Source organism: Bombus fervidus, chromosome 18 (genome assembly GCF_041682495.2).
Source record: "Bombus fervidus isolate BK054 chromosome 18, iyBomFerv1, whole genome shotgun sequence".
In the NCBI taxonomy this organism is placed as follows: Eukaryota; Metazoa; Arthropoda; class Insecta; order Hymenoptera; family Apidae; genus Bombus; species Bombus fervidus.
Window position 1 is genome coordinate 5,557,391 of NC_091534.1, and position 25,470 is coordinate 5,582,860.

At 33.0% G+C, this 25,470-nt stretch overlaps 1 protein-coding gene across 5 annotated transcripts; it reads right to left on the reverse strand.

The window, feature by feature from the left end:
• Positions 1-664: 664 nt before the first annotated feature.
• LOC139996657 (G-protein coupled receptor dmsr-1) lies at positions 665-25,470 on the reverse strand. Of its 5 annotated transcripts, none has more exons than XR_011802315.1 (5): positions 23,574-25,470; positions 20,096-20,342; positions 7,619-8,008; positions 1,146-2,239; positions 665-1,024 (listed from the first exon to the last, which is right to left on the reverse strand). XR_011802315.1 is itself a non-coding variant. In XM_072021172.1 (4 exons), exons 1-4 carry the CDS (start codon positions 23,895-23,897, stop codon positions 2,034-2,036), a joined length of 1,167 nt encoding a protein of 388 aa, XP_071877273.1. In that variant the 5' UTR covers positions 23,898-25,470; the 3' UTR covers positions 665-2,033. The 5 variants fall into 5 exon arrangements, 3 of the variants coding, with proteins under 3 accessions (XP_071877273.1, XP_071877275.1, XP_071877274.1); XR_011802316.1 differs by having other exon boundaries at positions 665-1,070; XM_072021172.1 differs by having other exon boundaries at positions 665-2,239.

Genomic DNA, 25,470 nt, shown 5'->3' on the forward strand with positions numbered 1-25,470 from the left:
TCGTTGAAATCACAGCAATATTTATTGAAATTCTCAAGGGAATTAAATAACGCATAAGTAAATTTTGATGAATTTAGGAATATCGAGTAGGTGTTTATCTTTTTACGTTTCTTTGATGAAAAATCACTGCGTTATGCGTATGTAATGAGATTATTCGTCAGCTTCATTTTGGCAGTAGTCTTTTTCAGTTAAATATTCCTAAATTCATAAAAGTTTCAATTGTAACTAAATTATATCAGGGAATTATATCTTCAGCGCCATCTATTAATATAGTAGACAATATCTGATAGAAATTGCTTCCTCACAAGATAAAGTTTAAAATGTATGTAACTTCTCGTAAGAATAAATAAAGAACATTGTCAATATTATATTCTACTAATAATATACACGATGTATATCCTAGTTTATTAGGATATTCATAGATAGTTCATTCTAATTCCTTCTGCAAGACGATGCTGGCATATTTGTTTTATTTGAAAAAAGCACTTTTTGAATAAAACAAAATTGATTTAATGTATTTCCTAAATTCGTACGGTTGGGTTGATCTCAGCAACGATTTAAGGAGAACTAGACTAATCTAATCGGAAATAAAAGAAAATTTCGAATGCAAAAATCAATCATTCGCACAGCGTTCGAACGTCAACTAAAAAAAATATCACAAACATAGGTTCAAAAATGCTTTAGTAAAAAATTACAACAAAAGTGCGGAATAACAACGGACTGATTCTCGTTCGATTCAGTATAATAACAGATTGGCGCTATTTACCTACATTAGTTCCTTTCGAAGCGTCATCTGTTCTTATAATTATTGAATTAACATCCTTAAAAAATTTAAATTATTACATTGCAAATTGATTTCTTTCAATTTCGGTAAATTGTAGAACAAATTCTTTGATATTAATTTCTCACGTGTATTAACTTTTATCTGGTAGACCTTTTCTTTTAGTGTTGCCCACAATTAAAAATTCAGTGACATGATGTCTGGTGATTTTGAAAGCCAATGAATCAATTCTCCTCGGTTTATCTATGTTTAAAGATAATTCTCATTTAATTATTATTATTTTGTATTTCTGAAATAACATTTTTGTAAAGTATTATTATATTTTGTTATTATATTGTATTATTGTATGATATTTTTTTCTTACCTTTAGTTTTTTCTCGTACAATATGCTGGCACAGTTTTGTGGGAAAGACATTTCGTATGTAAAAACTAATTATTAAGATCCCTACACACTTGCAAACGTGACGCGATGCACGCATCGACACTTAGATTTCAAGAAATCTGTATCGGTTTCGATTTATCTCCACATTACCAATTGTTCTCAGTTTATGGTGCGACACCAACGCCGAAACACATATGTCAAAATGTTTGGTTATTTTTCAATTCCAGTATCAGTATTAATATAATAGAGGGTATGTTCACAATAAAAAAATAATGATCTAAGGCTTAAAAGAAATGGGCAAAAACATGGTTAATTGGTAGAAACAGATTTTCCAATTCCGCGTTATTAAAATAATTAAAAACGAATGAACTGAGTGATTATAGAAATTATTTGCGTATGGATAATGCTGCTTTTTAACATCTATTGGATAAAGTACGCCTAAAGATTGAAAAACAAAATAAAACAATGAGAGTCTGCTGTACATTATATTCGTTATCGGTGCCTCCCTCTACACGTTGAAACCTGCACCTCAACCGGATCTTGTTTACCTACTAACGCAGGATTCTGATTTCTGCATCGATAAAAGCTACTTCTGATGCCGATTCTCCGATACCGAACTATATTGCAAGATGTATCATGAAACCTAGGTGTCGATGCATGTCACAATATGTTTCAATGTGCATAGAGACCTTTATATGACGTTAGTGTCTATTTATATTTGCTTGTGGCCATATTGGCGAAACACAAAGAAACGAGTAAACACTAATTTTATTGTTAAATTATTTTACTTATTTAAAAATCACAATCATCAGATGTTCGTTTGGTAGACGAGAGCATCGCAGAAAGAGGAGTCCACCACGTCCTTCTTAACTATACTTGTGTTACTTGCGTCACTGTGTGGTTTGTGCCGGTATTTCCATTATTTTCTATACAAATCTGTTTTGCAGTGCTTCTGGGGATTTTACAGTTTTTGCAGAAAAGTTCGTTAAACGTTTTCCTGAATTGTCTACTCATCGTGCAATATAGTATGAAGTTGATAGCTGAGTTTACAAGCGTTAACATATCTATAACATCACCTGAAAATTGACAAATTCTTCTGTTAATATTTCTTACAGTATTAGTAAATTCTTATATATATTATCTTATATTACAAAAAATATTTTTCTCGTTTTTTATACAATGTATCCGTTTTATCTGAAAACACGTACAATTCATTAAATTTTAGTTGCTTGAAACTTATGTTTCTCGCTTTAGTCTACTTTGATCCAACAAAACTAGTAGAAGCAGAATATCGTTGTCAATATCATTTGTTTCTGATTGTTCGTGTCTCCACTGTTTAGACAGGCTACAGGTTACAGAAAATGGACTTACACCACTTTCAAAATAAATCATTATGCAATTCCATTTTTTAATCGAAATTTCATTGTTGATTGAAACAAAAATGTTTTAAGATTTAAATTATAAATTGTTTATAAATAAAAAGATCATGTTAAAGTATGTGTTTGTCGTTTTCTCAACTTAATCAAAACATGGACTTTCATAACTTTCAAAATGAACGATCTATGTTGTTACTGATATATAGTATTTTATTAATTTTAAAAGAACGTTATTATTAATGAAAATTTATTTATATTGTAAATGTCCTTATTGATAAAAATTTAGCAATAAACGATAATCGTGAATCCTTTAGTAAAGCTGCCAAAATTTTTCACTTTCATTTGTTTTTCTGTTGAAGGTTATCTAGTGAATATTTCACGCGCTTTTAAATTTTTCCTAACTGCATGGCGCTGTTAGTGCTGACACAATGTTCTATACTCCTTTGTGTCAAAGTGACGATAACTCTCTTTCATAGAGGTAGAAAATCAATTCTTGTGTAAAAAATTCTTTTTTCTCTTTGACTATATATTATTTTGCTTTTCTATCAGACATAATGTTGATAAGAAAATTAATTACTAAGAAATTCCAGGTAATCGCCAGGAAAATATCTGAGTTAATTACGAAGTTAATTACTAAGAAAGTATTAAACAAATGTAGGGTAATGAATATCGCAAATTTATTCTTTGAATATTATAATTTGATAATATTGTACGGTCTTTATTCGGTTAATAATAAATAATAATATTAAATTGCCCAATGTTTCTTTTGTTTTATAAGGATATAATAGATGTACAACATTTTTGCTTCATATTATTTTATTGAATTATGTATGATCCATTTTGTTCTATTGGAACAATAAAATAGTATAAAATAATTTAATTATGTATGATTCATGTTGTTCTATTGGAACAATAAAAGTATATAAAATAATTCAATAAAACAATATACAACAAAAAATGTTGTGCATCCATTGTTTCCCTATAAAATGAAAGAAACTTTTGGGGCAACCTAATAATTATTCTGATTTATAGAAATAAATTTTGTTTTGGATAATTTAAAGAGAATAACATATGTTTAATTTGTTAATGTAAAACTTAAATTCTTCTTACCATGCAGGTAATTAAAATGATTTTCGTATTTTAATTATTTTGCATTCGTTGAAGTGTCAATAAATCTTCCTTATAGAAATAATTTTTAACCTATATATAGTACAGTACTTTCATAAAAATAACTTCTCATGTATCTATACTGAGTGTAAAAAGTAAAAAGTATTCGCACACTCTCTAGATCGGAATAACTTTGTTTAAGATTTCATCAAACGACTTGAGTTTTTGCGAAGTTAGTAAAAAATTTTTCAAAAAAATTGCGATTGGTCGAAGCGGCGAAGGGCACAGTAAAAGTCACTTTTTACAACCTTTCTATCTGAGCCTAAAACGGAAGCTTGAAAAGTACATTTTGTAGATTTATGTAAGTCACATGCGTCTTGAGAATTTTATCGAAAAATCTTTACATTTATTACGGTAATAAACTGTATATGTATGACAGACATAAATCTGCGAAACGTACTTCTTATATTTTCATTCTATAGGTTAGGATCAAAATGTTGTGAAATGTTATCTTCGCCATTTTTATCGTCACTCTGACCAATCACAGTTTCTCAAAATTGTTTTTGCATGCCATCTAGCAAACTAATTATTCTAAACTACCAACATCTCAAAGTAGCTCAAGTCCAGCTTTATTCCAACATTAAAAAAGATATTCTATTTTAAATATGTATTAAATATATATATATGTATAAATAGTTTTCTAATAGCTTTTGCGGATTGAAAATTATTGCATAATTCATTTGATTATGTCTTTTTTATAATTCTTCTGAACGTCGTTTCAAATTACTTTTTTTATATAATACGATATACAGTGTGCCCTCGAAACATTTATTAATTAGAATCGTAGGTAATACAATAAAGTAATCTAGAATTTCATAATACTACTACCATAAGGCGTATCGAATATATCCAACATTCTGAAAGGTCGTATTTCTTTCAATTATGCCTACGTATATTAAATTATAGTATTAATTGTACATACGCTTTTGAAGTAAAATACAATTTCCAGGATTCATTTCACTGTGCTTATCTCTTTGAACACGTATTCATATATTACTACAGATAATCCCTTAAAAATATATAATATTAATTATTGCATAATTTAATTAATTATATTTTCTTTATCATTCTCTTTGACGTTGTCATAATTTTGAAAGCATTTTTTTTTAAATAATATGACATAATAGGTGCACAACATTTTTTGTTTTATATTACTTTGATGAATTATGTATGATCCATTTAGTTGTATTATTACAAAATGGATTGTTTCTAACCTCAAAATGATTTTATAAGTAAATAATAGATGCACAACATTTTTTGTTTTACATTATTGTATTAAATTATATATTTTGTAGTAATAGAACAGAATGGATCATACATAATTCAATAAAATAATATGAAACACAAAATGTTGTGCATCTATTATTTCCTTGTATTTCCATGTACTCTGTAGTAGTAGAACCTGGTAGGTCTCTATTTTAGTTTTTCATTCTTAATAAATTATGTGCGCAAAATATTATTTTTTATTATAATCGATAAAGCATATACTTTTTCGTATTGACTATACTTTTTTGTACTTCTCTAATTTATGCATTGGTTTCACTGTTGTACACTTTTTGCATATCGTACATTTGAATTAACCTGTTAACTGCGGAGTTTACTTTAAAAAATCCTTTACGAGGTGCGTAGTTAAAATGAAATTTGAATGAAAAGAGAATAATAAAAAAAATTAATTTTCTTTTATAAAATACACAATAGTTTTACTGGAAGTATAAAGGAAACATAAAACTAAATATCATTTATATTACTTTTTACTAAAATTTCGAGTTTTTATAGTAAAAGGTAATCTTTTATTTTACACGACGAGTATATACGTCAACCGCACTGAAATGAAGTTTTGCTTTGACGTATATATATATACCCGTCGAACGCAGTTATAACTGGTTAACTATCTTATGATTGAATGACTATAGTTTACTTAATGTGATAGCAATTAAGATATTTTAACGTTTCTTTACACTTTCCATGTTTGTCAACCATCATGATGGTTGGTAGACTTATGGTGGACAGTATGGTGTAGGTTAACTATGGGCATAATCAATTTTAATACTTTACTGACCGCTAGTGGTTCAACAGCATACGCACGTCCGACCGGCAGCTTAGGCGCAGATTCTGCCTGGCGCTGGCTCTGTTTCAGTTTAGACTCTCCAATACTATTCTTTTCGTTCATCGCGAACGATAAGTTTTTCAAATTGGTATAAAACTGTGGGAGCTTACAAAGCAACGCAACTGACGCAACTGAGCAAGGTACCTTAGTACTAAATAACAAATTACTGCTCAAATAATCAGAAAGATTGTCGACGATAAAAAGTCGATTAATAGGCTATCGATCGGTAAGCGTAGACGACAAAAAGCTGACTAATAGGCTATCGATCGGTAAAGTGTTAAGAAGTGGCAATAAAATACCACAATGTCAACAAAAATTGTTTTATTATAAAATACCAATAATATCAATGAATTTCTTCTCACATTCTAATAATAAACTAGGAACTTTTTTCAACAAATCAAAGATAATTTATAATCTGTCTACCTATTCGCCAGACATGAATTCCCTGGAGTGTACCATTCGAGGGATTCTCGAGGTAGCGGTTTGCTTTAAGCCGTACAAATCGGTGGAGTCGCTAAAGCGTCATTTGATGAAGACATGGAAGCAAATTGATCAAAGTACGGTGCGTGCCTCTATAGATCAATGGAACGTCTCAAAGCTTGCAGCGACGCAAACGAAGGAATTTTCAAAAACAATTTCATCTAACTAACATTCTATGGTATTCTGATTGTTAATATATGTTCTCTCATTTTTCTTTGATAAGATTTAGATATAAACAACTCTATCGTGACGTTGCCAAATTTGCAGTTTCTACGCACCCTGTATATACGTGCCATTCAAAGTTCTGAATATTTCCACTCGTACAGTTGCTATACAGTGAGGAGGAAGATTTATCTTATCACGAAAAAGAAATTCTTAAGATTATACAGGGTGTCTGGTAACTGGTAGTACAACTGATGATTCCGTTTCATTTTTTTTTTTTTTTTTTAGAAAATCAAGTTTGAACATCTTTTCGATACACGTGCACTCAGACAAGTCTGAATTCAGTGAAGAGTGTTTGCTTTTGGAGGGAATGACGAAGATCATCGGATCGCCAGTCCATAGAAATTTAATTAAAAGAGCACAATTATGTATGCAAAAGCATGCATATCATCTTCAGCAGTTTTTGAATGAATAAAATAAATAAAATTGCTGAGATTAAACACTTTCTTTTATTCTGTGCTCTCATCATTCAGATCATCTGGAATTGCCAACTGTCGGTAAGGACGTTTACCGATACGAACTTAAATTACATTGGAATTTGCTATATAATGTTACATACGATATTTTATAATTAATCGTATCTGAATTTGTAATTAGATCGTAAAATTGCAGGTAAAATAGAGCATACTGGTCGTTGAGAAATTGATAGTTACTAAAGTTATATTGGATATCTAGTTTGCCAGATATGCAATCAATATCTGTATTCATATATACTTACACAGCTACTAAAAATAAACAATTAATTTAATGAGAAATTATCATCGTTACAATATGGAAATTACATCCTCTTTATCGAATATTTTAACATCCAATATGAAAGTACTTTCCTGGCTAAATTGTTTCTCATTCTGGCAATACAAAGCTTTGTTGCTGTGACATGTAAGAATCTCCAAAATAAATAAATGTAAAATTCTCTGCAAATTTGACTAAAAAATAAAGCTAAATTTAATAGTGAAGCTAGAAAATAAAGCTAGTAGAGTTAAATTTCAAAATTTGTATCCACGATTGTACAGTCAGAGGATTCAACTTCCAGCCAGACTTTCTGTTGATCTTTTATTTACAGCGATAGAAAATAAATATTCCATAAGTTTTGGTATACTGACCTAACATCAAGTAGCAAGTGGAGAAGAATCCTGGACCGAGAAGCACGCTGAAAAGTCCGAGTATTCCCTGTGGCAATTCTGTGAGTAGAAAGAGCAGCAAGACTGCTAGCAACATCATCGTAGTTCTATCTGTTTGTCGCTCTTTGTCCCCTCTTCGGCAACTTTTCTTTTTTTCCAGCTGTTGTTCTTGAATATTGGTTAACTTTCGCCTCCTTCGTTTGGCTTCCAATAGAACTTGCAGAAGCTTTAAGCTGACGATCGTTAGGACGAGGCAAGGCAGAAGTTTTATTACCACGCTATAAATCCAGAAATTTAGTTCCTTCAAAATGTCATGATTTTCTGCCATTTCCGTCAATCGAACGAAGTAGAGGGTAGTGTTTGTTGTATTTCCTATTGGGAAATATAAAAACATTTTTCGTTGATCGAAACAAGTGAATTCAGCAGTACATATATCGATTTAAATGTTGGCTAAATCGGCGTTGAGAGTGATTGTGATATACATTTTAATGGCTATGATAAATTCTTAAATATCTCACATTTTCGTCCCTCATTAGTAGGCTGCGGATTTTTATGCATTTATGCGAAATACGAAGACACAAAACTATACAGAATGCATGTAATATGCAAAACTACATGAAGCATCCGATATAGATAGAGTTACAGTTTTTAATAGGAAAACCAAATTCCTGTTTAAATTCTGCTTCGTCAGTTTTGTTTATCTATAATCTCGCACGTAAAAGGAAAAAGTGACTGACACGCTCATTAACGCCAACGCTAAACTCCTATACCTAGAAACGTGAAACTTGAACAGTATATCCCTTTTATGACGTAGGCATAGTATTTTTGGAAATATGAAACCTAAAAGGCTAGAAGGAGATAACATTTTTTTCTGTTCAAGCGATATCTATATTTCACGCATTGTTTCAGTCGGGAACACGAATTTCGACGTATCAAACTCTCGTTAAAAATAAACAAACACGTCTTTGAGCGTTTTTCGAAATATATACAGGGTGAACAATATACGCGTAACTGAGTCATTTAAAAGTCCCGCCATTCTGGAACGAAGCGATATCTTTTGGCAATTGTTCTATGAATATGAATTGAAAAATAGAAAATTGTTTGAACACTTTATCGAAGTAAAGTCGATAACGATGACTTTGACAATATCATCCGAAGGTGCGCTAGACATCTTCTTATCAGATTTCTTTAGAAATGAAGTGTATGCCAATAGACCAAATACAATGGAGCAGCTAACAGACGTTTTTCGAGAAACAATAACGAACATAACTTTCGAAACGTAAGATGTAATGGAAAATACGATTGATCGTATTTGTCGTACTTGATCGACTTCGTACAGCGTCTGGAAGCGGACAACTTTCTTATGTTGCGTTCCATACATAATTCCCAGGTATTATTAAATGATTTGTATTGAAAAGACTGTTGATCTTTTTATTCTGGTTAAACATAATTGACAATTGTAAATTGTTCACCTTGTATGTGTATCTTTTTTTTCAGTATCCCAGAGTCTTTACAATTTGTTTAAGAAGGATATTCGGTATGTCATAACAGGATAGAAATATGTTCAACAAACACGCCTGTCCCTTTGGATGACGTTCGTACAAAATTACGTTTACACGTAAGTATGTTTCACTGATAACTTTTTGTCAATAACAATGAAAATCAGCCAGCTAGGGGAGAGTCGTGTAGTACCGAACAATCTCTAAGTCATTTGTTACGTCTTAGGTTAGAGTGAGTAAGAGACAAAATTTAAAAAATGAGTTTGCTGTACAAATAGAGCTTGGTGGAAGAAAAGAAATTAATTTTGTGAAATTCGATGATAATGAAAATGTTGTGATTTGTGAAAAACGAAAAAGTATCATCCGGTACTGACCGATTATTGCATTAGTAGATGTTCCAGCCTAAATGATTAATAATGTTAAAAAAATGACATTTAGAGGTTAGAATACACATTTTTATTCAAATTGTATTCTTACATACAGTGTGTCTGGCTTATCTCGAAACGCATAAATATCTGGAAGGACATGTATCGTACGAAAAAATGTTTTGGACAGAAAATCCATAGTACGAAGGAGCACGTACTGTACTCTTGTGTATTTGACCTTGGGGTGACCTGTGAAAGCCATATTACAATTTTTAGGTGAACAGCTCCGTCTGGCATTACAACATATTCTTGTTGCTGACATTCGGTCGTTTTCAAAACACTGCAAAGTCGTATCTTTTGCACTATTCGCTATTAACTTAAAAACTAATTCAACGGAGCAATACGAGGAATCGCCTAACCTAAAAACGATTGCTCGAAATTGACTGATTGTTTTGGAAACATTAGAAAACCGCGACCTTGTGTTTCGGCAACGCCATTTCAATAGCAGCGTTATGAAAAGCGCCTTTACGTGTCCCTGTAATGTACATTGAGTGGCGCTAAGACCGGCGAATAGATCGAATTTTAAAGTTCATATTTCGGTAGCGAGTAATGCAAAAGATACGAGTTTGTAGTGTTCTGAAAATATCCGAACGTCGCACACAAGAATATGTAATAAAAAATGGAGGTATTTATTTAAAAATTTTAACGTGGCCTTCGCAGGAAGATTCGAGGTCACCGCAAGGTCAAATACGCAAGAACATAGTACATTCTTGTCGATATCACGCAATCTTTTTGTGTCATTTATGTTTCTCGATATATTTGTGTGATTCAAGAAAAACCGGACACATTGTATGTCACAAGGAAAATAAGTAATATTTTTGTGATGTGTGCACTGGACATGTGATCAGTCATAGCGTTCGTCATTTTTGGAATACTGAAAGCCTTAGTAGCCTGTTCTGGATCATTTTATCTCTGAGGATTAGCTTCAAAGTCACATCCACACTACGCTCTGCCCATTTTTCTTTTTTTCTCCTTTGGAATTTTATATATTTTTCTGCATGTAACGGTACAAGAAAGAAAAAACGAACATCTTCTAATTTAATTTCATCTGTCAATAGATTGAACTTTCGGATAAAAAGAATGTGGTCCGTACTGGGCGACATCTGATCGGTCGGTAATGGACGATAGTTAAACGCTTGGTATTTGACTACAAACACGTGGAAATGTTTTTGATTGTAACGTATTAGGTTGGGCCATAAGTCTCTTTCGTTTTATAAGGAAATAAAGACTCACATTTTTTGTTTGAATGCAAACCGATAGCCAAAGGACGACTGAAGATAAAGACGACAACATTTGGCACATTAAGTTTCACGTTTGAATAAACATTACCAGATAAAGCAGCTGCGTACAGATAGCGAAAGACACTTTTGGGACAACCTAATATATAATACACAAATAAGATTGCAGAACTATTTTATGGCTGATAATTACACTCTGTTAGACTACATATAGTATACATAGTAGAAAAACATTTACTTACCTGGACAATAAAATATCAGTTTTAGAAAATAACTTCTAACATTGGGAATATCAACTTATACGCGTAACGTGTCAAAACAGCGAAAACGATGAAATAAACGTTAGAACTACGAAACATGTTACACAGAATTGTTATATCCATCTGTTCGTTCAAATAAAGTGCTAATATCTTGTGAAAAATGTCAGAAATAATTTTGGTCGATATTGTATAACAGTCGGTACTGCAGTACTCTGTCCTAGACATATATATTGTTCATCCTGGATATATCTCATAACTCACGTAGGAGTGAAAAACGGGTAGATTTTTTTTCTCCAGTGATAACCGTATCTCCATATCGGCTAAAGTTGTAAAAATTCGCCGTCGACGAACAAACTCAGCTCATTAAAAATAAACCATCACGTGCTCGAGCGTGTTCACACAGAGGTTGATAAACATAAATCACTAGAGAAACAAATACTGCGCTAGCGAAGCTGCGGCGGACAGCTGGCAAAGATATAAATCTGCATAAAGATCTGCAATCTGATAAGAAGGAACGAAAGCAAGAAGTTGACTATTTTAATACATGTTTTAGCCATTAATACATGATGTAATAAATAATTACGATTATAATACACATATCGTCGCGTGGTGTCGATAGTGGCGCAACTGAAGAAATGTAAATTTTAGAGGAGAGATTTTTTTTAAATTTACAAAGAAGTCTTCGTGATTCATTTCGATAACATCATAAGACTGACTTAACGCAAGACAACGTTAAGATTGATAGCGGTATAAGTGGTAATTCCTTTATCTGACGCGAAACTAATGGAATTATAAATATACCGTTTTGCATGGTAAAAATAGAACCACAGTGTAGATCTTCTATTCAATTTAAACAAGATTGAAATATTTTTAGCTGTGCCACTGTCAATGCCACGCAGCCATATTAGTATTCTAATAGTTTAGATATCCAGCAAACAAACTAACTTATCGACATCGTAAAGTTCCATTTCCTTAACTTTTTAAAATTCTAGGTAATATACCGGGCATATGTGCTGTTTTCTATCTTTTTTCTTTCTCAACTATTAATCTAGCGACTTTGAACGAAACGTAACCGTTACTTCTCGGTTTCACGCAGGTTGTCGGTGAAAACTTCTAGTTAAAGTTTAAAACTGTGATCGGAGACGATCGCAGCATCTTTGGTCAAAGCCGAATGTAACGCTACGATCGATCCTAGCCACAATGTGGTTTATCCCTTAATTACAGACTACTTGTCCCTGGGAGAAATTTGAGATCGTATTTCATTGATAAAATCTGACTGAGTTTGCAGTTTCAGCATTTCAGTAAACCGTAGAAATCCATAATAAACAAATCGTATGTATCGGTAAAGAAGATCTGTTATGTTTAATTCATTTTTCTAACACAGTGGCGATAAATTAAATTTTCGAGTGATTTAAGGAACGAATAGTTTAAACTGTGTGCTATCAGAAAAGTTTTTGATAATTTTCATTGATTCGTAATTCGTTTAATTCATTTTTAATTGACTCGAAATAATTTGTAAATAATCTCACTTATTGCTTTTGACTTTTTATTAATTAGTTTGCTTATAAACATAAATATTATATATTTTCATGCGTTGTAATTCGACCAAATAAAACGTACTGTGAGTGTTTGAGATTACAACTGTGTTGCTTGTGTTTCTACTTTTGATTAGATTAAATTTTCGTATATTTATGTATTTATTCGTAAGCATAAATGTTTCATTCGCATTTACTGTAATTTAGCTGAGCAAATATTACGATTTTTGGAATTTGTAATCGTGTCGTTTCTCTTTCTACTTTTGATTGAATTCAATCTTCGTGTATTCGATTATTTATTTGCAAATATAAATATTTCATTCTCATTCACCGTAATTCAACTGAATAAATATTATCATTTTTCAAAATTACAATTGCGTCACTTTTGTTCCTACTTTTCATTCGATTGAATTTTCATATTTTACTTCTGATAAAGCAGAACATTTTTACGAATTTAACAATGTTCCGAATATGTAATAAATGATTGGAGTATTAATCATTTTTGTAAATTGCATTCATTGAAGAAAACAACAGAGTTGAATAAAAAGACAAAAATCTATGTAAAGATATTACTATTAATAAATATTATTATAAATAAATATTATTAAAATTATTATTATTAACTCTGCAACGGTCCTCGAATTCCTATATTTGATTCATGCGATCATTTTAAAAAAATCTTTGGCAAAGAATTGAAATGAAAAATTACACTTTTACGAACATAATAAGTTTGTTAACAAATTAGAAAAATACTATCAAAACGAAAACGACTCGAAGAATACAACAGGACTAATTTTAATAGTTATTGATACATAACCTTACCCCCTATACATTAAAAATTTTATTTAAATATGCATCTAATTTTTTTAAAGTTTTAATTTTCGTGATAGTAAATAAAACATAATAAATATTCAACAAGTTCGTTAAACTAAATTTTTATGACATTCTATTTTTATTTTATCCTTGTTCCCTGACTTCTAAATTGTTTTCGGAAACCTTTAGCTATTAGCTTATCGCTAAGCACGAAAGCGATCGTTTTACGTAGCTGTATTAGTTGCCATATTCGATATGCAATATCGTAATAGTAGAAAACGTTCAACATGCAAAGTGTCTCAAGTAAATACGTAACGTACAGCGAATTATTTACATATGCGAGAATTTGTTACCAATGATAGTAAAATCTTTGATCTTTTGAAGCTCGACAGCTTTCTTCGTGCAGATGTAAATTCGCTGCTAGCCACTTCGAACGAGGAAATAATAGCCCCTTTCCTTTTCTATAGATACGTAGCATCGATTCAGGCAACTTTAAATAGATCTCATACTGCCATTTATAACGCTCGTTTCGAGCGTATAAGTAAAATATATAAACGTTTAAATGTGATGGGCAGAGACGTACAGTGGCGGGCTAAGTTTCTGTGCTGTAATCACTATACTGTACTATACTGTAACTAATCTTGACAAGGGTCAAATTTGAAAGAAAGTAATTTGCGATGCAAACGATGTTCGATAAAGGGGGACAAATATGGTTTCCTTCAAATTTTATCGTTAAGATTAATCATAAATGATAAAGATCAAGAAGCTTGTTGGCGAACTGTTTAGTTAGTAGATTTTAAGATCCAAGTATTAATTGTTACGTGTAAATTAGTGAAAAACATTTAAGCAGAATAGAATTTATTTTTAAGCGCGTCTGCGAATATCGCAAGTAAAACGATCGGCACTTTCTTGGTCTTTCCGCTCTATGTAAACATAACCTATAAATCTGACGCACTGCGTTCAATCTTCGTGGAACGATTTCTTGCAAACGGTGCACTCGGTGACTTATTCATCGAAGTTTAGTTCTCTCCTTGGCGAGCTATTCTTTTCTCTTTCGAGCTTGCTTCCTCTCTCGGAGAAACTTTGGTTATACGAAAAGATCTAACAAAATTTGACCGCTATGGGCGATTAGAAAGTATTGGCCACTGTACGACAAGCATATGGGGAAGGTCTCAGGTTTAACGCGTGAAGTAAATAGCAAAAAACCGAGGAATTTATGTATACCTGGTAGTCTAAAAATATTGTACGTAATATGACAAAATTATTTAATTACCTGGAAAATAAAAAGTCAGCTAAAACAAATTAGAACGTCAAACATTAAATGTCTTAGAATTCTGGTAATACAGAAATAATAATAAGGAAATTTCGGAACGTTTTGTTTTTCCCATTTGGCGAAAACCAGCTTTAGCCGCTACTGTACAACTCTCCTTTAAGTGTACAATACTTCATTTGCAGTATGTTAATTCATATTTTTATTTACTACAAATCCTCGTTTTATTCTTATCTTAAGTTAAGAGTTAATGTTATTAAAAAACTATGAAAATGTTTTAGAATCTCTTTGCCATGAGACACTTTGCATAATTGGTTATACGACATTTTCCTGCTAAGCGAAAACGAGCTGTTGGGATCAAACTTTAATAGCAGAAATTGCTCATAAATGTTAAAAAGGTAGAAGGTTCAATTGTAGGATATATAAGCATCATTAACGTTATTAATTTGTATTAATGTAAAAATCTCTTTCATAAGATTAATAACATTAATAATAAGAGTAATAAGAAAGGAAAAAAATAAAGACGTCAGAAGAATAAAATGCTTTCATGCTATCTGTTTCTGTAGCGTGTTTCTTCAAATGCAACGTAGTGATTAAGCAACTGGTATGAATACAAATAAGGCGTTCGTGATACTACTTTTATGATCGTCGGTGAAATGGAACAAAAATCTCTTGGCTACTTTCTAGTAATATACTTTTAATAAGAATATTCAAACGTAACGTAATTATGGATTTTTTGATATTGATGAAAATTCAGAAGATTTAGGCATTAAAAGACTATATACATACTAGTTACGGTATACAGAGATACGTACAATAGTCTGATTGGAAAGAAAAATACAATTCTACTTTGTTAATTCACAGTCACATTAAAAAAAAAAAAAAAAAGAAAGAAATTAGGTTCTATGGAAATTGACATGAGATTATTCAACTTTTTTTTATATCATTTATTAACACAGTTAACCTTGCAAGGAATACGTTTCTGGATAAAAAGATATTGTCGAATGATATATAGTAGAACCTCGATTATCCGAACTCCTGTTATCCGAATTTTCTACTATCCGAACGATTTATTATTGGAACACGTACGCGTGTAAAAAGTTCAATCCTCTACAAGAATTTTTGTTTACGATCAAGCAATTTAAAGGATTGCTGTTATATAGTGACATACGCCCGCTTAGGCATGAAATGTGTGATACTAAGAGGAGCACGGAGCAAATTAGCTACACTGAGGACACCACACAGGAAAAAGTGGAAGATTATATCATGACAGACGTAAAAGAAACTCTTTCTATATCGAATACAACACCAGCGTTCGGAAATTGTGACGACGCCGACATAATAGAATGCTTTCAATGTGATGAATCGTCTTCAATTGACCGTGATACTGATGTAATGTGCACTTTGAGTAATGTATTGAAACATGAATAGAATGGTAATGACGATATTCCTCGGTGTTTTCAAGTATTTGAGGCTTTAGAAATAGAGCTAAGATGGCGGGAGAGAAAAGAAATGTAACTTCACCGAAATCTGGTAAAGAAATTCGGTCATTTGTATTACTGTTAATATTTTTTTTTTATTTACTATTTTGCTATTGATGTTTATGTTCCTTTTCAAAATACATTTATGACGATGAACATCAGGAAAGTAACTGTTCCATTATCCAAAAATTTCCTTATACGAACACCTGTGTCCCCCCAACTATTTTGGATAATTGAGGTTCTACTGTATAAATTTGGGGTACCATTGAAATACTCGAAACAGATTTCACCGACAACTATTCATCGACACCAAATTTGATCTACGCCAAACTTGACTGACATCATGCTTGACTGACACCAGACTTGATCCACATCATGCTTGATTGACATCATACTTGATTGATATTAGACTTTACCGATATCATACTTGATTAGCATCAGAATTGACAGATACCAAACTTGGTTGACACCAGAATTGACTGATACCACACTTAATTGACATCAGAATTGACCGATAATAGACTTGACCAATAAGAAACTTGACCGACAGCAGACTCGATTGACACCACACTTGACTAATAGCAAACTTGACAAATTGACTTAACCGACACCAGACCCGATTAACACCAGAATTGACTGATACCACATTTAATTGATATCAGAATTGGCCGATAATAGACTTGACCAATAAGAAACTTGACCGACAGCAGATTCGAATGACACCAGACTTGACTAATAGCAAACTTGACAAATTGACTTGACCGACACCAGACTTGATCCACATCATGCTTGATTGAAATTATACTTGACTGATATCAGACTTGACCGATATCATACTTGATTAACATCAGAATTGACCGATACCAAACTTGATTGACACCAGAATTGACCGATACCAAACTTGATTAGCACAAGAATTGACTTATACCACACTTAATTGACATCAGAATTGACCGATAATAGACTTGACCAATAAGAAACTTGACCGACAGCAGACTTGAGTGACACCAGACTTGACTAATAGCAAACTTGACAAATTTACTTGACCGACACCCGACTTGATCCACATCATGCTTGATTGACATCACACTTGATTGATATCAGACTTTACCGATATCATACTTGATTAACATCAGAATTGACAGATACCAAACTTGGTTGACACCAGAATTGACTGATACCACACTTAATTGACATCAGAATTGACCGATAATAAACTTGACCAATAAGAAACTTGATCGACAGCAGACTCGATTGACACCAGACTTGACTAATAGCAAACTTGACAAATTGACTTGACCGACACCAGACTTGATCCACATCAGACTTGACCGACACCAGACTTAATTGACAGACTTGACAAATAGTAGACTTGACCGATACCAAACTTGATCATCATACTGGATTGACATCAGAACTGACTGGTGTCAAACTTGATTGACATTAGAATTGACCGATACCCAATTTGATTGACATCAGAATTGACCGATAGCTGACTTGACCAGCATCAGATTGATCGATACAGGATTTGATTGGCATCAGAATTGACCGATAGTAGACTTGACCAACATCAGATTTGATTAACACCAGACGTGACAGATAGCAAACTTGACAAACAGCAGATTTGAGCGACACCAGACTTGACCATACTTGACAATAGTAGACTTTATCGATAAGAAACTTGACCGACACCACATTTCACCGACAGTGGCTTTGGCCAACAGCTTTGACTGGCAATTTTAGAGAGGATTGTTTTTTATGTAGGTTTAATGCTACAGATAATTGATAGGATTAAAAAAACTGATCTAAACCTAATACCGTGCATAAGCTGGCTAGCAATTAATTATTTTGGTTTGATTTCAATTAATTTATGGTAAGTTTGAGTGTAATTTTAACACAAATCAATGTGAAATTCATAGTCTGCGTTAGGTTTGTCTTTGGTCTAGTCTTTTTAATCCGGCCACCATAAGGCAGCCGGCCATCAATTATCCGCAGTAATAAATCTACGTGAATAAGTAAAAATCCTCTTTCATTTCCCTGTGCTAATACTGCCAGTCAGTTAAAGCTGTCGTCGGCGAAATCTGGTGTCGGTGAATAGCTGTCGGTGAAATTCTTGTCGGTGATTTCAATGGAACGCATAAATTTCATCTTTTCATGTAATAATATAATATGCATACTGTGTATAGTTACAAATTTGGTTTCTGTAATTTGTATCTCGACTTATTGAAACAATTCGTAGATCTATAAAAACATTAAGATGTCTACTTAGGAACGAAAATGGTGATTAAAATGTAACTGTGATTCGTAATAATGCAGTTTTTAACAAGGCCTCCATTGTTTCTAATTACTGTAGTCGTTAGCAAAGAATTATTTCAGACGCTAGGTTATCTTTCCTTGAGTCGCTTTTTCAATCCATTAACATGTACAAAACAGCGTTGTTTTTGCAAACATTTAGCCTTTACAAACAATTTACCCAAGTCATTCTCAACAATTATTTATAAAAATATTTACAAATCTGTGGGGCTAATGTAAGGTTATATTTTCCTGTGGAAAATATGCTTCAATGATCTTGTCACTACGCTATTAAAATCACTTGCTTTCAACTTTGCCCTGTTGCATATTAAATCAAGACATTTAGTGTGATAAATTTAATTTCAAATAAATGCAACAATAATCGTTTCGTAATTGTCACTGCTCATTCAGTTCATGATGCTATTTTATACATCTGTGTGAATATGTATCTTTGCTACCATCTTTTTGTATACAAAAAGATGACAATTTAATAACCAAAATTATAGAGACGATGCTATGTAAACTATACTAGTATATAATTCTCGTTTACTCCTGTAATGCTTTATATCTATTCTACGTATTTCTTAATTTTGTTTTTTGTAAAGAGCAGAATATTACGTTTATATAGCTTTTTTTATATAGTTTATATAGCTTAGAATATTTATTGTCTCTAAATATCTACAGTACACAAGGTGTTTCATTTTAATCGACCCACGCAAATATCTCCTAAATAACACGTTATTTGAAAAATTGCTGCACGTAAAACTTGTTCTGCTTGAAGGGGGACATTTCAGGATGATCACCAGATTTGTTTGTGATTTTTTAAATGAAACTATACATTTTTTTGGTACACCGTTTGATGTAATTTTCAATTCTCTACTAAAAAGGCATTGAGGTACTTGCATCTGAAAAATATCTCAATGTTAATTTCGTCAAATCGAGCGTACGAACAACAAGGAAAGCGCTGCGCCATCTTTCCTTCTTTTTTGTACCATAAGCGTTACAAGGTTAGAGTCGAAACATCTTTTAAAATAAGCATATTCCCATCCAAGTACTTTAAACTTTTCAACCTACCTGTTAGACTTTATAATCGCCGAAAAAAACGTGTATAAAGACAACAAATGAGCTGAAATTACTTTAATGCTTTCTTAATGTCTATATTAATCGAATACCAGAGAAGATTATTATTAAAAATCACAGTTGCAATTTCGTATTTCATTTCTGTTCCTAAATAGACATTCGACTGTTTTATCGTGTCGTCTTCTCTTCCTCGCGAATTATTTCGACAATTTAAGCGATAAATCGCAGAAATCAACCGTGGTACTACATGGAAGATATTAATTTAGAAGATAATAATCATACTTCGTTCCTTCAACGTAGGAAATCATACGAATATATTGTTAAGAATCAAATGATAACATAAGTGCGCTATCTCTTTATCCGTGATTGTAAATCATGTTGATCAGACGATTTATCCTATATAAAATATTTTATTACTTGTAAATCTAATTTGAATTTTTCTTTTCAAAGGCGTTCGATGGTCGATCGTATTTAGACAGTGTTGAGAAAATATTAATGATAATTAGTCGTTGATGTTTCGCCGAATAATACAAATTCATAAGTGACATGCATAAAGTGCTACTTACCGATCAAACTTTCATTTCGAGACTTTATGCTCATTCCATTGGAATCCAAAACTTCTACTTGCTGTCTTACTTCTGTCGTGATATACACGGGTATACAAAGCACAGGACAGAAAATATACGCGATCGAAATCGCAAAAATAGTTCTCTTGTAACTACACCACTCTCTGTTTTGTTGCGGCCTTGCTACCGCCACGTATCTCCACACAGCCAGTATCAAAGTTAAACAAATTGAAATGGTGTGACAAACCTGTGGATATTATATTGAAACTCCGTGAATTTATCTGTATTGTTGCTCCTTTTTGTTAAATCGATATTTTCCAATTACGAATCGTATGCTTATTTTCTCGATTTATGTTGAAGAGAAAAATGTTTATGACAGAAACATTCGCTATAAATACCGAGCGAACTTCCACGAGTTCTACTTTTTTCCTCTCTGTTTAAATCGCAGTGAAACTTTGCAGAACTTTGGTTGGTTCCAATGCATGTATAGTAACTGATTTGGTTAGAAAAGTTAGATCAAGTATTTTAAAACTAGTCTACTGCTAATGCTAGTGTTTTTTCTAGTTTATTACCAACATTAGCATTTTAATACTAATATATTACCAATTCTAGTAATTTTAATATCAGAGTCTGATTTGAAGAAAATGAAATAAAATAAAGATAAACCATGTTGGACTGCAATTTGGTTTTTAATTAAAGAAGAAGGCAAATCCAATATATTGTATATTGGATTGATTGGTGTTCAAACGTATAGGTCGATTCTCATCAAACAAAGCAAGGAAACGACGGTTCAGAAAGAATGCGATGAGCCATAAATACCAAACGATTTTATAGGTCACTAGTACGATAAACACATTGCTATTATGCACATAATTATTTAACACGTATTTTCGAAATGAAATTTTAATTCCATATGACAAAATTACTTCGAACCCTCGCATTCTTAAGTCAGCCTCAAGTTAGTAAGTTAAATTTCTATCAAATGTTCTAATTTTGTTTAACTATGTACGTAATGCACAGACAACTGGAAAAATTTGGAATTTTCCTCTTCCTTCCTTTTCCTTCCTTCGTAGTAATAAATTATTACGTTTCGTAGAAACTTACAGTAGAAACTCCAGTATCCAAACATCTATTATTTCGAATATTACACTATCTAAACGTTCTATTAACGGAACGATATTTCTTGCTCGCGTTCTTTACTATTACACGTATTTTCTCTAATTTCCTATTACTTTCCTATTGTTTTAATACGAAACTAATACGCGTGTAATATATTGTGTATAGTGGGATCAACGAGAAAACGTGTTGCATCGAGTATTGAAAGGAAAGGAAGAGATACTCGAATAGTTAGAAAAACGTATGGAAGTGTTGCCAAAATTACAAAAATTTACAACGTTGGTAGACCTGTAATTAATGCTGTCAAAACAAAAACGTGTAATTGAAAATTATCCAGGTGTTTTAGGAAGAAATAGAAAAACTTTAATGCATATGAAAAATAATAAAAAATAACAAATCAGAGGTAATGCAATGCCAATATCTAGATATATATTATACGTAAAAATTTTGGAATGTAGATAAAAATTATTATCAACGTTTTAGGCCCTCGTGCTGGAAAATAGAAGATTATAGTGAAAGTGACGATGAGGAACCTTTATATTGAATTGTACGGAAAGTTCGTTCCGTTTTTCAGTTTCAGGCCAAACTGAAGAACGTGTTTTCTTCTTTACGTGCATCGTCTTCAATCAATGTACGCACCATTCCTTTCGATAACTTTTCGCCTTCCGTGTGGTAACTTCGTCATTCCATCGGTGCGCAAGTGCTTAGTCTTCCGAAGAAAAGAAACGTTCCAGTTCGTTTTTCCAAAGAATGGTAAGTTCTTGTCGTTGAGGTAGTTTTATAACAAGCGAGACAAGCGATAGTCTGAGCGTGCAAGATCGTGAAAATATGTTACACGCGATAAAATATCCTATTCAAGTTACGTCATCATTTTTGTCGTGTACCGATTGACGCATTTGGTCTTGGTGAACCATGTTCGAATTTGTGCCAGATCAACAAGAAACAAGTTGTTCCAAAAATGTTCGTGTCACATTCGACTGTTAATTAATCGACAATACCAGGCTCGACCAATTGAATTGTGGTTAAGGACAATTGTCTAAACTCAGATCCAAGAACATGAAGTCGCTAAGAAAAACGGAACGAACTTTATGCCGGGCCCAATATTTCTAACAAATGTTTATGGCGTTAGAAGCGTTAATTTGAGGCATATACAGACTGTAGTTCAACGTAGTTCAATGTATTAACAAAATGTGATGTAGTAGCGAAAAAGATATAGGATTCATAAATAATTAAAAAAATATTATACTTTTTCGTTTTATAAGGAAATAATCCGCAACATTCTCTGTTTTATATTATTTTATTGAATTATGTATGATCATAATAATAGAAATAAAATAGAATGAAACATAATTCAATAAAATAATATAAAACAGAGAATGTTGCGGATTATTTCCTTACAAAGTGAAAGAAACTTCTGGGACAACGTGATATTATTCATTTTGAAATATAGAATAATAATAAAAAAAAAAGAGACGCGAGTTCCATTACTCGAAACTCGAACAGTTATGCTCCCTCATTAATTCGGATACTGCAGGTTCCACTGTATTTTATTCGATGCAATCATTCTTCACTTTGAGAAATGCTTTCAAATTTTCTAACAAATCATCGACATTTTCAGCGACGAATTTGCCTATCTGCTCTTCAGACAGTTCATAGAATTTCCAGGCAAAATTATTTCCAGGAACATGAAATGGAAATTCGTATTCTTAAAAAGAAAGCAATTTTAACTTTCGTTATTTAACTAGTTTCTTGTTATTGTTTAATTTGAGCGCCTGGTCGTTTCAAGGCGCTGCTCTCCAATTTATCCATCAAAGAGCAGAAAACGATGAACGATTTCTTTTCAAATGGAAGCGAAACGAATGCCACGCTAATTTATGAAATTTACTTGGCGGATAGATCAGTCGACGACAAATACTAACTTCCCCCTTTTACACGTTACAGAAATTCGTCGAACTCGTAAATTCTTCGTGCAATCTCAATCGGACTGGACCTTATTCCTACAATCAACAATCGAGCAAGCCAACTACCATTCTATTCAAGATAGAGGAGCTATACTGTTTCAAGCGAGAAGCCAATTTCCTCCGCTGGTTAACCACGACCCTAACTCTATGGTTTATCATTAGATCTCGAGTACGCGAATCGCTGTAATTTACGATATATACAACAATTCGGCAAATGCGTTTTTCTTAGATAATTCGAGAAACAGACGCGCGTTCTACCGCTGTAGAGGTTATGTCGACCCATCATCAATTCGCGTACCGGAGATTGCCCGGCCTAGTCGAACTTGCAAGCAAAAGCAACTTCTTAACGGAATCTGTTAATCTCGATGTTAATTAATTCAATCGTGTTAATTGTCCGTTACCTGTGCGAAATTCGAATGGAACAGCACAAAAATCGTCCATCCGTAGGTGAAGGTGTCCCTTCTTGATCGCCGATACAAATAGAGGTGAAACGCATACGGAATGTAATCGATCATGACGAGCAGATCAGCCACGGCCAATCCCGTTAAAATTATATTGGTTGGTGATCGCATTTCTCGCCGGGTCAGGACAAGAATGTTTAAAATGTTGGCGATCGAACCGAAAATACAAACGAAAAGAGAAATCCAGCCGTGCAGCCGTGAGTAATAGGAATGAAACGACGATAAATCGCAAATGTAGTAGCTGGTTGATGCGTTGAAATCCATGATCGTGTGAAATGCACTAGCTATTCTTTTATCTCTCTCGTTTTTTAACGGCTCTCGTCGTTGCTCGTTTGCCGGCTGGTCTTCGATAAGTAATTATCCTAATGGGATATCTTCGATGATCTTCGATGTTCGAGTATTCTGCTCGCAACGGTAATTCCGCGTAACCGAACGTGGCTGTTCCTCCTTTTCCAGGTACAGAAATGTTTTCCGAGGGAAATCCCTTAAATATCGCGATATCGATCCTTCGAATTTCGTTCTCCGAATTTTCCCGCAAATTAATACGATAATGAGAAAACGAGAAAAGAAGAGCGATACATTTTTGTACGTTTTGCTAATGCTGTTTAAACCATCAAGAAGAAAGAATTAATCGTTAAGAAGAAATGATTAAGAACATACGTATGGACGAATATTTCTGGTACTTTGCGTTATTGTTAGAAATGTTCTCTCTCTCTCTCTCTCTGTTTATTGTTCTTTATCTTTAGAACCGTGTAGAGAGTTATTTGAAAATTTGTTGCACTCTTGTGCTTAGTCCTCGAAGAAATCCTCTTTGGCTTCCCTTTACGACTTCCGTTCTTTTATTCTTGAGACTTTAGAATCTGTCGGGAAATCGCCGCTTATCCTTAACGATGTTCTTCGAATCAAAGGAAAATTAAGACTCTGTGGCGCTGGTGGATTAGTCAGCAGTATATTTTGCAGTTTCGATCTTCTCATAGGAATCGAACGAAATTATCATTCGATGACGGCTCGATCGAATCGAACAGTTTACCTTTCATTTGTATGGCCGTTTCTTTCTTTTCAAATACGATTTACCATTTCGATCGTACGTTTTCAAGAAAGACACTGGAAAATTCCTCTCGTCTCGTACGATTGTTCTAGCGAGCACATTTAACGGATCGACAGTTTTTACTTTTTTATTTTCCTTTCTTATTAACAAAACGCAACTAAAACGCGAACAGTTAATACACTACGATTAATTTAAATTTTCATTTACGTAATTAAGTATCTTTTTTTTTTTTTTTTGTTTCTCCTTTTATTTTGTAGCTGTTGGAACGATTGAAATTTAAACCGAATGGAAGACACACAACGAGATGCAACAAGCGAGCAGTTGGAGAAACGAACGACGCAACCGTGACGGAGAACGTCGGAACCGAGCGACGTCGGCCAAGCTAATGTCGCCGCGACGCTATCCCATGTTGCAGCCGCCCCGAAATTTTAACGCAGACGCAGATCATTTCCCTGTCTCTCGCTCTTTCCCCCTTCCTCTTTCATTCCGATTTTCTCTCTTTCCCTTCCACCCTTAGCCTTCTATTTATCACGCGATCCATCTACTTAATAATTCTTTGTCTTATTCTTTTGTACATTCATATACTTGGGCACATTCGTTTAGGCGTAGGATAATTGCGCCAAGTCTGGAACACCTGACTTTAAGAGCGGCCCAAAGATAGAACCATTCTTCTCTTTTAACAAAACTAACGTTAACACACCAGGGAATTAATAGATATTCGTGCGTTAACCAGTTAGCTGACCTCTTTGAAAAGTGTGTACCTAAAATGAAACCATAGCAGAGGATAAA